Raw genomic sequence first — 15,771 nt, forward strand, 5'->3', positions numbered from 1 at the left:
TCAGGCAGCAGAGGAAGGACCTGGAGACCCAGGAAAGCAACCACAGGCCCGGCTCCCTAACGACAGTTACACAAAACAGCAGCATGTGTGATCGGCCAGGCACCTGGGGGGAAGTCCAAGGGAACCTTTGTTCGCGCCTCGGCAACCCTCCTGACCTTTCCCATCACAGCGGCCCCTTCTGAGTCCCCACACGCACCAGGAGCCAGCGTCCTGACCGCAGCAGCACATCTGGGCCTGCGGGGGCACCAAGTGCATTGTGGCTGCTGGCTGGCACCTGCCTCGAGCAGGCGAGACGAAGGGATGGGAAGAACGGTGAGGCCCAGCTCTCCCGTGCCCGAAGGGACCCGGTATAACCACTAGAGGCAGAGCCCTTGCACGGCAGCCATACAAACAGCACCTACCTGAGGGGCAATCCCGGACCACCCACCACGGAAGCACACAGGGCCTTGCCAAGGGGCACAGTGCACCGGCACCCACCAGAAGACATCAGCGCTGCAAGCATACCGTGTAACAGAGCGCTCATCAATACCATGAGCTGCAAGGGTGATCAAAGGAAGGAGCGGAGTCCAGATATACTTTGAAGGCCTGGCCCCTCACCCCACCCTGTGGCTCCCGCAGAGACCCTCCCTCGACTCCAGAGCAAACGGACCCCAGGCCCCGAGCACCGCCACAAGGACACAGCCTGTGGGCACGCCCAGCACAGTAGGTAAGGGGGCACTTCACGGCCCCACCCAACCCCCTCCCCGAGCATGGCCTGCCCTGGTGACCGGATCTGCACAGGCCACGTCCGGTCTCAGGAGCCGGAGGCTGGGGTCCGGCTGGCTCGTCCCTCTCCCTGTGTGTGCATGGACCTCGCTCCAGCCCCTCCCTCCCGCGCTCTGGCAATGGAAGCTACCTGGCAGAGGGCCCACGAGGCCAGAGCTGGGGGCAATCTCCGGCCAACAGCCCAGAAGTGAACAAAGCCCACCAAGGACCAGGTGAGTTAGTGGACATGGTCCTGCCACAGGGACCTGGGGGTACGTGTTGGTGTGTGACACTCTCAGGTCCTGGGCTGCGAGCCAGCACAGCTGCAGCCAGACTCGCAAGCCACGGAAGCCGTGGGTAACAAAACCACGGTCCCAGGCCACTGTTTTGGGCAGCCCGTGATGACACCAAGTGGGGCACTTTCCCGCCTTACCCACCCGCCACAGAGAGGGTACCACGGTGACACCACAAAGCCATCGGAGGTGGCATGTTACACAAACGTGTCTCAGGTAGAGCTACGGTTCGTCACATAAAAACCAGTTCCAAGTAGCCACGCAGACGAGAACCAGGTAGAAACAACCTAAGAAGGAACGCTGGGTCCGGCAGTGGAAGAACAGGGCTTCGGATGGTGCCTCTGCCTCCACCTGACCTACGGGCCGACACCAGGGCACCAGCGCTCCCAGCAGGGAGGGTGCTGCCGAGCCGCAACATCACCCACACCGTGGCACTGCTGTGAGGGCCCACCAGCCAGCGTAGTGGTCGCAGTTCTGCTGTGAAGGCAGGTTCCGGAAACAACCTAAAAGCCCATCAGCAGGCCTACATAAACAAGGGCACATCCAACCCACCAGCTCTACACTGACACAAACCTTCCGAATTCCAGCTGCTAGCTCTCTGACGATACTAACAAACTATTTGGGGCTATTTGGGGCACTTTTAGAGAGTTCTCATCTTTCAGAGATAATACTAGAATAGTGAATGACAGGACAACATGTCTGTAACCAGCTTCACAACCACCCAGCGGGCGGACAAGTGTGCACAGCCAGCCAGCCAGCCGTCACTCAGGACAGTGACAGGGTGCAAGGCGTCACCACCACATCCTCTCTGCCTACACTTGCATTCGTCTCAAATGTCCCACCAAAGTGTCTTCAGAGGAACACCTGGACGCTCAGTCCATTAAGCATCCAACTCTTGATTTCGACTCAGGTCATGATCCCAGGGTTGTGGGATTGGGCCTCCACGCCGAGCGTGGAGTCTGCTTAAGATTCTCTCTCCCCTCTGCTCCTCCCCAACTCGTGCGGCAAGTGTATCCTCCCTCTCCCTCCCTCCCCCTCTCCCTCCTTCCTCTCTCAAAAAAAAAAAAGTGTCTTTGTAATGATCTATGTTTACAGTTACCAGTTTGCTTAGGGCCAAGTTGTGGAGTAAAAGAGCGGAGAACAGTGTGGGAGTCCTTTTACGTAAAGCTGTGTGACAGATGTGCACGTTCAAACACAGGTACCTAGAGAGTCAACTCCAAAATCACCAGAAGATTCGTAGTAGAATCACCTGGACTATGATTTTCAACAACTGTCAGCTTTCTAACATTTGAATTTTTTTTTTTTAGTTTATTTATTTTTTGAGAGAGAGCAAGGGAAGAGCAGAGAGACAGACAGACAGACAGACAGAATCCCAAGCAGGCTCCACACTGTCAGTGCAGAGCCCGATGTGAGGCTCAAACTCATGATCTGTGAGATCGTGACCTGAGCCAAAATCAGGAGTCAGACAATCAAGTGACTGAGCCAGCCACACACCCTTGACATTTGAATTCTTAACGAAAGACTGTGTTCTATAAGTGGATATGCATAAGGCTGCTGTCATTTTCTAAACAAAGGACACAGAACCGCAGGACAATGAGATCTAGACATGACAAGGGATAGGTAAGGACACAGGCTAGGCCGCACGTCTGAGGTCAGGACCCTGAGGGGCAACCACAGAAGAGAAACCAAGATGGCAGCAGGAGCGAATGGAGAAGAGGTCCACATCCAGACTGGACAGAACAGGACACAAGGTCACAGAGGGTCACAGAGCGCTGGCCCTGAGCCACAGGCAGGGCAGTGGCAGCTGGAGAGCAGAGAGCACACCTGCGGAGGAAACGCACACTCACACCAAGAGTGCACACTCCAGGGAGCGGCCACGGGAGACGCACATCCTCAAGAGAGAGTCCACCAGTGAGGGGTGATGCAGGAGGAAGGAGTCAAATTTGCAACTTCCAACAGGTAGGGGGGAGGGGAGCGAGTGGGTGTGGCAGATGGAGCAGTACTGCCACCAGGATCTGAAATTTAGGTGAGAACTTGGCTTTCTCTGTCAGGGGCCACGACCCCGCAAGTGACACACAAGTTACAGCTGTCCTTGCTGCCCCGCCCCCTCCCAGGTGGGCCTCTCCCGCGCTCTCATTACCTGCACTCCAGGATGTCTCTCCCAGTGCAGAAATGCCCGCGCTCTCTGGCTCCCGTGAGCGCCACCAGAGACGCCGGCAGAAATCAGCGTCCCCGTCCACCTCTGCCTGACCCCACCACCGCTCCAGACCGGAATGTCAACTGAGTGCAGAATCGTGGCACTACCACCCCCAGCCCACTGCTGGGTTTCTCCCTGAATCATCTCCCTCGCTCCCCGCGGTCACAGCCCTTCCTAGACAGACGCAGCGGGAACCACAACATCGGCTTTCTTCCGTATCTGCACTCTGCACTTCACCCTCTGCCTTTTTGCCAGAGAAACGTCAAATTTACTCTTGGGCACACACAAACAAATGCAAGGTTGCCTGGAAGACAATGTAACATGACTCCAACACAATTTTTAAATATTTGCCTCCACCTGCTTTCTGGTGTTTCTACAGCAGGTCTACGCTGAGGTAGCTCTGGGTGGTGCATACTGCATTTTCACACCTGCTGAGTGGTGGCGGGAGACCATTCTGGGCCTGACGGGGACACTAATAGCAGGCTGGGATGTGATTTATCAGTAAGTTATTGCCCAGGAGAACAGGATTCTGCCTTCTGTATAATAGCAAAGTCTGACCCAACCTGATGGCCACACCAAGAGCTTTTCTCCTTAACCAAAGTCCCTGCTATTTAACTCCCCCACACCCACCCTCCGGACAGCCGTGCCCCAGCCTCAGCCCCGTGAAGGGGGAGCCCCCGGAGTCGGGGACTCATCCACCCAGGACCAATTCCTGCTGCCCACCTTCCACTCCACTTGTCCAAACCGTGGTCGGGGCAAGCTGGAGGAGGCAGGGAGCCGTCAGCAGAGAGACGGGGACCAAGGTCAGGAGCTAAAACACACCAAGGGAACCTGGGCGCTCAACAGTAAAGGAGCACCCCCAGACACCCCGTCTCTGGGAGCCTGCCGACCCCCTGCACCCCAACTCATTCCCAAGCTCAGGCCCTAAGGAGGAGCTGGTCCCCTCAGCCACACTAGGAGTGGGGTTCTCCCCGGAGCTCTGGTTAGAACAGAAGTGTGTGTGCGAACGGAGGAGAGACCCAGGCCCGCGGTGAGCTCCCAAGTCCTTCAGAGCCACTGGCCTGTTCTCAGGACCCACCCGGTGCTGCCAGGCTGGACCACACGTAGGATGTGGCTGGCACTTCCACCTTCACTGCCCTGAGAGGAAGGTACGCTTGTCACCTTCGTTCCGCAGATGAGTCCCCAACCCCCAGAGAAGACTCTGCCTGAGGGTGCCCCACAAGCACGAGGGAGAGCTGGGCTCAGAGCACACAGCGCGGATCCACTCGGAATCGCTGCGTCTGTCCCGACACAGAAACGGGTTCCAGGAAATACCCATGGTCCCGTGGCTTCATGTGCACTCGGACACACCCGCCATCCCATGGAAAGCAAAGGACTAACACAGCCAGAGGTGGAGACGTTTTCTGTTCGTAGAGTAGCCTTATTTTATTGGCTAATTAAAAAATTAACAACACACTGATCTGACTTCTCTTCTGGAAAAATTATTTCTCCCTTTCAGAAAGAACCCAACTTTCCTTTTAACAAAAACCAAGTCACAGAGGCCAGGAGCTCGAACAAGTACCACTGTCCTTCACAACCTCCAAGGGCCCAGGTGGGCCGCAGCCGCAGGGATGGACAGACAGGACAGCCTCATCCCCTACCACCAGCCTTTTCCTTCCCAGGGGAAGGAGAGCTCAAAAACAGAGTAAGCACCATTTCTCGGACCACCATCCACACGCGAGCCATACACAGTGACCCAGGATGCATGAGAGGTCAGAGTATCCAGGATCCAAGAAACTGACCTGCACACTCACCAAATGCTCAGCCCTCCTGCCCCCAGAGTGAGACGTGGTCATGCAGCTCCATGAGGGCCACTGTCCAATGTGTCAAGGAAAGAGGGGGCACATCCACAGGAGGGAGGCACCCCCGGGAGCCTCCACTTTCGGCTGGGAGGTGCTCTGCTGGCACCTAGGTCTACAGGCCAGGCTTTCAAAGCTCTCTGCGGTTGCAAAACCCCATGACATTGTTTAATTTTGTGACTTCCCTTCTGCTGGAGCTGTGCTTGTGCTGGGGGAGGGCACACCAAGGGCACCCTGAAATAAGGATGAGACACCTCATAACCCATAGCTATCCTAACTCATGAACTACTTTCTCAGATGACATTAAGGCAAATATCTGTCTTTTATAAGCTGCACATCATTCCTAACACAGCACCTGAATTTTAAAAAAAGAACATGTTTCAGAACTGATACTGATGAAGGAACAGTAAACACCTTCTAGACGAGCTGGCTTAATTTCGAAGTGCACCAGATCAAAGCCATGGCCGTGTATGACTTCATGACTGACGCCCACACTCAGCCTTGGGGCAAATTTGCAGACCAGGATTGAGGTCCTGTCAATACAGGTAGAATAAGATATCTTTCACTCAAATCCTCACTTTTCTGAAAAGCAAGTAAAACAAGAGAAACATAAGACCCCTTCAAAGTAATCCCAGTTATTAACACTTCCCAGCAGAGGAAGGAAGACATTGTGTAAGGCTGAAAAGATCTAGTGGGCTATACTTACGCTGCACAGTCATGTGCCCAGGAAGTTACAAGAGTACTGACCACTAACCTCAACTTGGGCCTCAGAAAGTCCTGGTGATCTCACTGAATGAGGATGAACATATACACACTCACCAATCAAATGCAGGAAACTCGCTTAAACTACCTAAGAACTGTCTGTACCTAACGTTAAAATTCAAACTGCAAATTCAAGGTGTATTTCCTGCACGTTTATGTCGAAATCATTTTATATTCACAACCCTTACTAAAACGACAAAAGCAAACCTAATGTTAACATTCTGCCATGAAATCACCAACGAAGGCTGAACATCGTTTAATTTATACAGCGCGGATACAAGTCAACAGGAAATAAACACCAGGACAGAAAGCGAACACAGGAGATACTTTTCATCTCACAAAGTAACATGTTCTAAAAGGAAGAGATTCAACTTCTATATCCAGAAATGCAAGCTAAAAACACAATTTAAAATTTTACCTGCAAATCGACCAAGTTTTGTGGGCTTTTAAATTGTGATCCAACTGAATTTCAAAAAGGGGTCGTTACAATGAGTTCCCCCCACAATGCGATAAAAGTATAAACTGGCACAATCATTCTGACAAGTTACCTGACATCTTAAAGACACAGCACATGTATCTGCCCGCCCACGTCCATTCGTGCCCGCCTATGCCCACCCGCTTGTGTCCACACACGCCCGCCCACACCCATGCACACACTCGCCTGCACACACTCATGCGTGTGCCCGCGCAGTTGCACGTCCAAGAACTCCTCCCTGGACATTATGATGGGTCCACACAATGTGGAGATGTGGCCAGAAAGCCCCGAAAGCCCTGGCGCTGGAGGACGGAGACCTAGGGTGCGTCCACGCAGTGGGATGGGCTCTCCACGCTCCAGAAATCTGGGCAGAGTGCAGTAGGACTCTGCTGTGTGGTCCCTAAGCACCATTTATGCCCTGCCATGCATCATTAAAACCCTGGAAAACCTGCAAACTCTCTGAAAGGCCACATTCAGTATCTCTTGATGTCTTTGTGTCCTTTGTCCCCTCCCCGGACATGGCATCATGGACAAGCAACTCAAGCAAGCGGGCCATTCATGGAGAAAAGGCTCGCACCTACAGCAAAGGATTGGGGAGTAAATGTTCGTTTGAATTTACAATGACATGTTTAGGTCTGTAGCCGTTTTCATCTCCCAATTCACCTGTTTCAATAGCTGACCACCTACCACAGCCCAACATGCTGCATACATGCACAGCTGCTACTCCAGGCACGGCCCCAAGGAGCACAGTGTCCCGGCAAGACCTGCCTGGGGCATGACACCAGGTCACGGGACACTGAGGCACAGGGCACCTGGGGGGTGGCTGGGTGGGGCCTGGAGGTGGCTGGGGGCTCCTAAGGGGGTCTGGGGGTTGGCCTGGGGGCACTGGGGGGGGATGCCTGGGGGTACTAGGGGGTGGTTGGGGGCCACCGGTGGGTGCCTGAAGGGGCATCACCCCTGATGCGGCCAAACCCCACTTGTGTGCCCTCACCAAGCACCTCCCTGGCTGACCCAACCCCTGTCCCTCCTAACAGACCCTGCAAAGCCCAACACACAGGAAGCTGGCACTGACTCCACACGAGAACGTTCTCAAGAGCACAGCTTTCCAGAAAGGCAGTTCTGTGAGGGAAGCATCACCCACAAGCCACATTACAAGCCAAGGCCGTTTCCTAGCGGCTTCGTGACAAGCCCAAGGCACAGAACTGCCTCTAGGAGAAGGATGTCCCTTTCGTGTCCCTTGTGAATTTGACAGCACGCCTTCATTCATACACCTGTTTCACAGCAACACACCCAGGGCGTCTCCTCATCAAGCTGCAGCTTTCTGCTCCCCACCCCACTCTGGCCCACGCAGAGCCCGTGTAAGAGTGAGCACACCACCACAGGGACCCATGTGGGCTACACCCCCCTCCCCATGCCCACCGGGGAGTCACTGCCAGGACAGGACAGGCTGGCGCTCTGGGAGTTAGCGCCTGGTCCCACAATGCACTCCAACCAACACCGAGGGAGACGGCTCGGTGCTGCGTCACCACATTTATGTCTCCAACCCTCATTTTACCCTCGAGGTCTGGGGCTGAAAACCATACCCAGTACATGTATTTGTAGATAAGCTCTTGGTCTCCTAGCGGTATTGAATCAGGCCTCGGTATCATCCCCCCAAAGCCTACATGGGACGCCTTCTGCGGCTCTCCAGAACACCTGTAGAGAATCTTCTATCACAGAACACAAAGCGGACTCACACCAGCTTGCACACAGGCGGACCAGCTCCCCCACCAGGAGCTGGCAATGCACCGCCCCAGCCCAGGACTGGTCCCCCACCGCTCCCACACCTGCAGCCACCTCCTAACAGTGGCCCACAAAGCGCCTCCGCGACCTTACAGACCGACCAGCTGGCTCCCCATTCCTCACGGACCTGCAGGGTCTGGGGCCCACGGGGAGCTCATGCTCTGCCTGTGAAACACCCACGGGGCCATGCTGCGCACATGCAGCTCGCACTCGGGCATGTGTTCATGGCAGAGGTCCTCCCCTGACTTCACACAATGGCAGTTTCTCCTACAATGAGCATGTATTAAACAATTACAGTTTCTGGATCTTCTCTGAAGTTGCCATTTCCTTCAGGAGGCTTTCTTGGTGCTGAAAATGACTGTCTTCTCAGCCTGGCCAACTTTCCCAACCGTGACCTGTGTTCACGGGAGCTGTGGCTGGCACAAAATTGAATTCAGATAGCTAGTTTCATAAATGAGTACAGCAATTACATTTCCCTCCTCCCCGAATGAGACCCTATGATAGAGGGACAGGCCCACGGCTGTGAGCAGAGACCCACACGGTCCCAGGGTGGTAACTGAAATGCAAGCCACTGTGGGCCCTGCCCAGCTGGGACTCTGAGCAGAAACATCGCCCATGATGCACATCTAAGGAGGGTCCCAAAGCTTCAGGGCTGACAGCAGGAGGCAGCCTGCGTGCGGTGAGGGGGTCTTGCGTGAACGCTGGTAGGAGGCCCCGAGGCCGGTCTCTGTCGGCACTGACAGCCAGGTGTCGGCCTTGAAGGCTGTCGGGACCAAAGGAGGAACTGCCGTCACTGTGCAGCCAGCCTCTATGGCCAGGGAGCTTCCGCCCCAGATCCCAGGACCGGCCAGTACTCTACGAAATTCTGGAAGCAGCCCCCAAAACCGTTGCTTGTGACCACTTCTGGGAGTGACCAGACCCCAACTCACTGCATGCTTCTGCACCAGCTGAGTTTTCTCACCTCTGCACCAGGTACAAATACTGACTTTGGATTTTTACTATCTGAATTCTTCATCGCCAGCACATACCGACATAATCAGAATAAATGAACGTCAAAGACCTCGGGCCCACTTGGTCGTTGCTTCCCAGCTGGCTCCTTGGAGACAAGTGGCAGGTCTCCACCCTCACACGCTGCCCCGGCCAGAGTAAAGCTGGGGACGCGGGAGGGAGAAGGGGCCTTGCCACAAGGACACCCAACTGCAGCCCACTCACTGCAGCCATGCACCCCTCCAGGTGAAGAGACACGCTTGCAAGATAAAAGGCCAGCTACTAATTACCAGGGAATCAGGCTGATTTTCACATGTTGCTAGAAAACGCAAGGCTTTTTTAAGCAGAGGAATTACAGTGTTGTGTCTTGATTTCCTTTTTAAACACATGCAAATCTTTATTTGTTCTAGAGACAGAAGACACAAAGTGCAGTCGGTGCCAGAACACCTAGGCTCCAGGTCCAGGCTCTTGGAGCCCCACACACCCACCTCCAAGCTGTTCCTGACCTCCCATCTCCATGAAACAGCACTGTTTCCTCATGGGCCCCGGCCCCCAGTCACCCCTGCCCTGCCTTCCCATGCCCCAGCCCAGTGACCCGCCCCCAGGTCCCCCCCATGCCCTCCTGTCCCAGAGCGCCCCCCCCATGCCCTACTCCTGGCCCCTCCGTGCCCCAGCCTCCCATGCCTCCCCACTGCCCCTAGACCCCTGCCTCTAGACCTCCTGTCCCCAGGGCCCCCGCATAATCCCCCTGGGTCCCCTCCATGTCCTTAGTCCCCCTCCGGACCCCTTGCCCTCAGGCCTCCCCATGCCCCCAACTCCACCCTTCACCCATGCCCCAAGCACCCCAATTCGTCTGCCATCTCCCACCACCAGGAGCTTCAGGAGAGCAGAACAGCACACCGTGCTCCCCGCTGGGCACAGGCACTCCACAAATAGCAAAGGACAGACAGGATGGACACGTGAACAAAACAAGCAGGCCACCCTCGACTCGGGCATTTCCACCTTGTGCCCACAGGCCAAGAAGTGAGGCAGGCACATGGCACACAGAAACCAGGGGGCCTGGCTCCTGTCAACTCCAAATTGAGACACACCTACTATACGAGTGAAAAGATACAAGTCTTTCCGGCATCAAGCCTCTCCACCAGAGACGCAGGTTGCAGGGTTAGCCTGCAACAGTAGTCTGCGTGCCTAGATGCCCATCCAGGCCACAGCGTGGCCCACGGCTCACCTGTCAGGACGGCCATCACTGTCGCTGGCCCCACGCCCACCACCCCAAGTCAACAGGCTCAAGCCGTCTGCCTATTTCCTGGGCAGCACCCCCAAAACCTGCAGGGGCTCCTGGGCCTCCACTGGAGGGAGGAAGCTGCTATGCCACCTTCCCTCATCCTCCGCACCAAGTCTGCTTGGCTGAACCCTCGCCCGTCTCCTGAACTTGTTCTCCTTCACGGTGACCCCTAGGACCTAACTCCAGCCCCCTCCAGCCTTCCAGAGACCCCAGAACTCTGTAAAGCTGGGGTCCCAGCCCACGCTCTCCAACCCGAGGGGCTGGGCTCCCGCCTGTGCTTAGGCTTTGACCCTACATTGAGCTCCAACTGCTGACACTGGCCACTACTCCCCACCACTCCCCACCACTGGCTGCCAGAGTCACCTGCCCAAACTTAGACGTCACACCCCACGTAAGGCAGCTGAGAAAAGGCTAAATGCCTTTCCCTGGACCACGACCCCATTCCAGTCCAGTCCACCAGCCCTGCTGAGACCTGGTTCCAGCCACACCTGACGTCCCCAGCTGTCGGAACTGGTAAAGCACTTCATTTCTGCTTCTCCTCACACCACCTGTCAGCCCAAACAGCTCCACTATGCTCATGGCCCCCAAGCCTCCACTGCGCCACCCCTCGTGCTGCAACAAAGGACGGTGCAGAGGCTACTTCTGTGACCGTCAGAGGAGATGGCAGTGGCCTTGACTGTCTTTGCATCCCCAGAGGCCACCACGAACTCCAAAGAGTCACTCAGTTAATAAAGAAACATGGTTCCCATAACGCACAATCTGCACTCTGGCACAGGCTCCCTCCGACACACCGACATCACCTGCCCCTGAGCACATACCACTGCCGGGCACCTTTGGGGGATAATTCCCAGAGAAAAGGGCATGGCCACCAACAAATGTAACCAGAGGCGATAACCTCAGCCTTGAGTCGCGTATGGATCATGACTTGAACCTCAGCCACAGCGCACAGGATGCAGTATGTATTCACACACTCTCTGCCGGACTAACCCCAGCGCTGGAGAGTGGGAGCCTAACACGAGTGCGTGCCCGACCGTCACTGAGAGCAAGCCACATGTTCACTTAGGCTTTCTGGAGAACGTTAAAACCTCTGAACTAAAGGTAAGGCTTACACCTTATGTAATTGATTTGGTTCCACAGACGTGAGACACATTTTCTCTACATCTCATGTTCCGGGCAGACGCAGCTCATCTGGACCATACCTGCAACCTGTACAACAGGTAAGAGACACGCAGCCCCCTTCTCCTGATGCTGACAAGACAGCACATCCCCAGAGGCACGGAAGGTAGGCCTGGGTGGGAGAAAGCGCAGCAAAGAACCACGGGATCAATAAAACACACTATTTTTGAACCTAAAAGCCAGTTTTTTGGAAAAAGTTTCAAAAAATTATTCAGTGTATTCTACAGTTTTGTGACAAATCCAGAAAAAGCTAAAGTAGAATTTTTCACATTTCATGACTCACCAAATTTCATTTTTCTGAGAAAAAAAAAAGGGGGGGGGGCGGCCAAAGCAAGTGCTTACCGCTTTACGGATGAAAGGTGAATTAACTGCCTACACCCCACACAGAACAGGTGCTCAGGGTCACTGCACACACATGGCCAGCCCCAGTCTGGGCACCTGACCTCACCTAACTAAGGGTGTCATTCTACATAGCAATGGAACTAGAATTCACGCGGCCTGCAAAGACTAAGAAAGTCCGTGGTGTCACTCAGGCGCCGCAGAAGCGAGGCACGCACGTCCACAGAGCCCACCGGGTTCTGTACATCCTTCCACCTTGAATCCGTTTCACCTGCTCCAAGGTCTGAACAGAAACTGCACCGCAGCTTGTGCGTCATGGCGCCGAACCAGGTGGGGAAAGTACGAAGGACGTGGTGCCAGGGAAACGTGTCTGTAGCACGAAGCAGATATACTTACATCTTTTGCCATGTTACCAGATCCGTGAAGTCGATGCTATAAACGTTCACCCTCCAGAGAAGACTAATTTTCCTGGTAAGAAAGAACAAAAACCAAGAAATGAGTAAGAACCGAAAACCAAGTGAATAAACCATTCACGCCTGGCCCCCCGGAACCGCCACCCCCAAGGGACACTCCGGGTGGCAGGAGCCCTGCTTTCCAGACCCGCAGCCCACCCTGGGGGCAGCTGCCCGCCGGCGCCGCCCGAGAGCAAATACAGCCCCCCCCTACACCCCGCCCGGCCCACACAAAGACCCTGCCACCCCCGGTCCCCCCCGCACCCCCCGCCACCGTGACAGGTGGTCTTCCGGCCCAGAGGGCCTGTCACCCGGCCGCCGCAGCAGCCGCCGCCGCCGCGCGCGCGCGCGCCTCCCGCGCCGGAACCGGCAGTCGGGTCAGCGCCGCCCCCACCCCGCGCCGCGCCCGCGGGGGCCCCGACCCCGCGCTCGGGCCGACCCTGGCCCCCGACCCCGCCGGGCGCTCGCGCCGCTGCTCCGCGGGACGCCCGCCCGCAGGCCCCGCCCGGGACCCCGACCCCCGACCCGACCGCGACCCCGCCGGGCCACCCCGGAGTCCCCGACGGCGGCGCGGGAGCGGGGCGCCCGGGGCCCAAGGCGCGGGAGCCGCGGAGCCGGCGCGCACACGCGGCGGGACGGCGGCGGGACCGGGGCGGGCGCCCCGCGCGCCTGCGCCCCCCGCGGGACCCCGGCCCGCCGCACCTGGCTCGCTCCGGCGCGCGGGCACGGGCGGGGTCCCGGCGGCGCGCTCGGCCCCGGGGTCCCTGCCCTGCGAGGCGCCGGCGCGCGGGGCTCACCCTGCGAGCGGGCGTCGGGCGGCGTGACGTGCGCGGCGCGGCGACGTGACGTGGGCGGCGGGCCGGCTCCCGCAGCGCGCCTGCGCGCCTTTTCGCGCCTTCGCCGCCCTCCTCCTCCTCCTCCTCCCGCCGGTGCGGCCCGCGCGCGCTCCGAGGGGGATGGGCTCAGCGCGGGCGGGTGCGGGTGAGTGTGCGCGTGCGCGCCGGGCGGGGACGGAGACGCAGAGCCTGGCGCGGAGACGCCGCGGTGCGCGCGCTCTTGGAGAGGGGATGGAGGTGTGCGCACACCTGGATCGGAGCCGGAGGTGTGCACGTGCCGGTGTGCGCGCACACTGGGAGAAGAGTCGGCGGAGTGTACGTGCCGGTGTACGTGCCGGTGTGCGTGCACGCTCAGAGAGGGGTCGGAGGTGGGCGCACACCTAGGGAAGGGCCGGGAGTGTGCACATGCCAGTGTGCGCACAGACTTGGAGAGGGGCCAGGTGTGTGCAGGGGTGGAGGAGAGAGAGGGTCCACGGGTATACGCCAGGAAGAGAGGAGGCCAGGTGTGTGCACATGCACATGAGTGTATTTGTGGGTGTGTGTTCATGCAGGCGGAAGGAGGGTAGATTTTGTGCGCACAGGCGTTTACGTGGAGAGGGGGGTTGGAGTGTGCACGTGCAGGCGTGCATGCCCTTGGAGGAGAGAGGCGGAGGTGTGTGGACGTTTTGATAGAGGCCAGCTGTGTGCATGTGTGATTGCACACAGAGGAAGAAAGGCCGGGTGTGTGCTCACGTGGAGAAGAGGTGGGCAGTGTATGTGTGCACGCGTGCTTGTGGAAAAGAAAGGCCAGCTGGGTTTGTGCCGTGACTGTATTTGCGCATGTGCGTGTGTAGGTGCACAGAGAAGATTGGGGGTGCGTGCCCACAGTCCAGAGGGCCCCGACCACCTGGTGTCCACCTGTCCCTGCCGGGCCAGAGATCATGCCCACACCCAGCCTGAGCCCGAGTCCCCACATCCTGGTGGGGTGCTCAGGAGGAAAATCAGGCAGCCAGTTTTCTCATCGCTGGGTGGGCCTGGTGCACCCCAGGCTCTGGAGACTTCTCCCTGGAGCCCACCACCGGCAGGGCCAGGGCCCCCAGGGTCTAGAGACCCAGCAGAGGGCCGGCTGGAGTCCAAAGCTCAGGGCTGCAGCATAGTGTGCGGTGAGGAGCACAGCGCAAAGGCCTCTCTGCCCTGTGGGGGCAGCCGTGGTTCCGTTTCACGTCTAGTCCTGCTTCCCTGCCTGCTGCCTGACCAGCCACCTCACCTGTTAACACCACACTCAACATCGGTTTCTTCTGGAAGACAGCAGAATGCTGCACCTTCTTTGTTCTGATTAGCACACAATGGGCACCAAAGAAACGTGGATGGTGGAGGTGATGGGGAGAGGCAGTCCTGTAAGTTCCTGCCTGGAGGACGTCGTACTTCTCTGCTGGTGCAGCTTATACAGTTCTTGGCCCCTTAGCAGGTCCCTGGGGTATCCGAACCCGCAACCTCCGTGTTGTCCCTCCAGTGGTCACATGTCCTAGCTCCATTCTCCTTGCACAGTATGTCTTTATTTTTTGCTGTATTTGAGTATTTGCCCACAGGCTAGAGGCCCCACTTCAGCCCTTAGACCCTGTACATGGGGCATCAAGCCTCTCGGTGAGAGCTGGGGGCTCAGAAAGAGACAGGATCAGAATCTTAATCCCCCCACGAATTCAAGATTCTGGTCATTCCACAATATTCACACAAGACAGCCACCCCCAGTACTCTAAGTGATGTCTTTAGAGAAATCACGGTAGTGAGTGAGACAATGCCGAACTCGCAAGAGCTACCATGGCAGTGAGACAGCTCGAGAGGCCCTGGTTTCCTCGGGGAAAGAGCAAAAAATTGGAGTTGTTTTTTGCCTCTCGCTGAACACCTATTTCTGTGTTCCAAGGTAGCATAATTCCTAAAATTTTTGGTTGAAGATCCAAATGTTTGTGGCCACTGCCCTGCCTTGAAGTCTCTAGACTAGATTGCAGAAATGCCTCCTTCCTGATGAGCAGTGAGCCTGTGACTGCCTGCGTCCACCTGACCCCCCAGTGTCCACTCTCTATCTGGGGCAGGGGTTGTTCGGGAAGCATGACTTTTAGCGATGCTTTCATTCAGGCGTTGACTTACCCCCACCTCAAGTAGCTGGCATTCAGTCGTGATTGTCATGCAGGCTACCTCGTGAAAGTGGTTCTGTTCCGGGTTCATGAGAACAAAATGATTAGATCCTTCCCAGAAGTCCTCCTCTCCCAGAAAGCTCCCTTTTTCTTTGTGTACCTGCCCTGTTGAGTCTCAGGGCATGGTACAAACCCTTACCCCTGCACCCCTACCCCCATTAAACTGTCCTTTATGGACAGAACGGTTTCTAATCCCTGGAAAATTGTAATGCTGTGTTTGTTAAATACCTGATTTGCCTTTGGTTCCCTCCTTGATGACACTGGTCCTGTCTTCAGCAGTTTCCTATTTTCCACCTTCTTGGGTCACTGTGGCCATGGTGACATCAAGAGGTGGGAAGACAGAGGCTCATGGGAGGTATGTAGGAGAATGTTCCCAATATGGACAAGTGACATTTTCTCATTCTTTGGTAAAACATACGGACATCTTTAGAAAA

The 15,771-nt window shown here is 56.6% G+C and overlaps 1 protein-coding gene across 6 annotated transcripts in view; it reads right to left on the minus strand.

Annotated features, from left to right (window-relative positions):
• Nucleotides 1–13,185, minus strand: part of TFDP1 (transcription factor Dp-1) — a 40,193-nt gene extending 27,008 nt beyond the window's left edge. The window contains exons 1-2 of one of the 6 annotated variants that reach the window (XM_058741806.1): nt 13,128–13,185; nt 12,275–12,346 (exon numbers count right to left, since the gene is read on the minus strand). In XM_058741806.1, the coding sequence (XP_058597789.1) occupies nt 12,275–12,286 (12 nt within the window). In that variant the 5' untranslated portion in view covers nt 12,287–12,346; nt 13,128–13,185. Of the gene's footprint in view, nt 1–5,015; nt 5,188–12,274; nt 12,347–12,604; nt 12,626–13,032 lie in introns of those variants that run through there. The other 5 variants (XM_058741799.1, XM_058741810.1, XM_058741786.1 and 2 more) reach the window with 5 other exon arrangements.
• Between the last annotated feature and the right edge of the window lie 2,586 nt (nt 13,186–15,771).

Source organism: Neofelis nebulosa, chromosome 1, assembly GCF_028018385.1.
Source record: "Neofelis nebulosa isolate mNeoNeb1 chromosome 1, mNeoNeb1.pri, whole genome shotgun sequence".
NCBI lineage: Eukaryota > Metazoa > Chordata > Mammalia > Carnivora > Felidae > Neofelis > Neofelis nebulosa.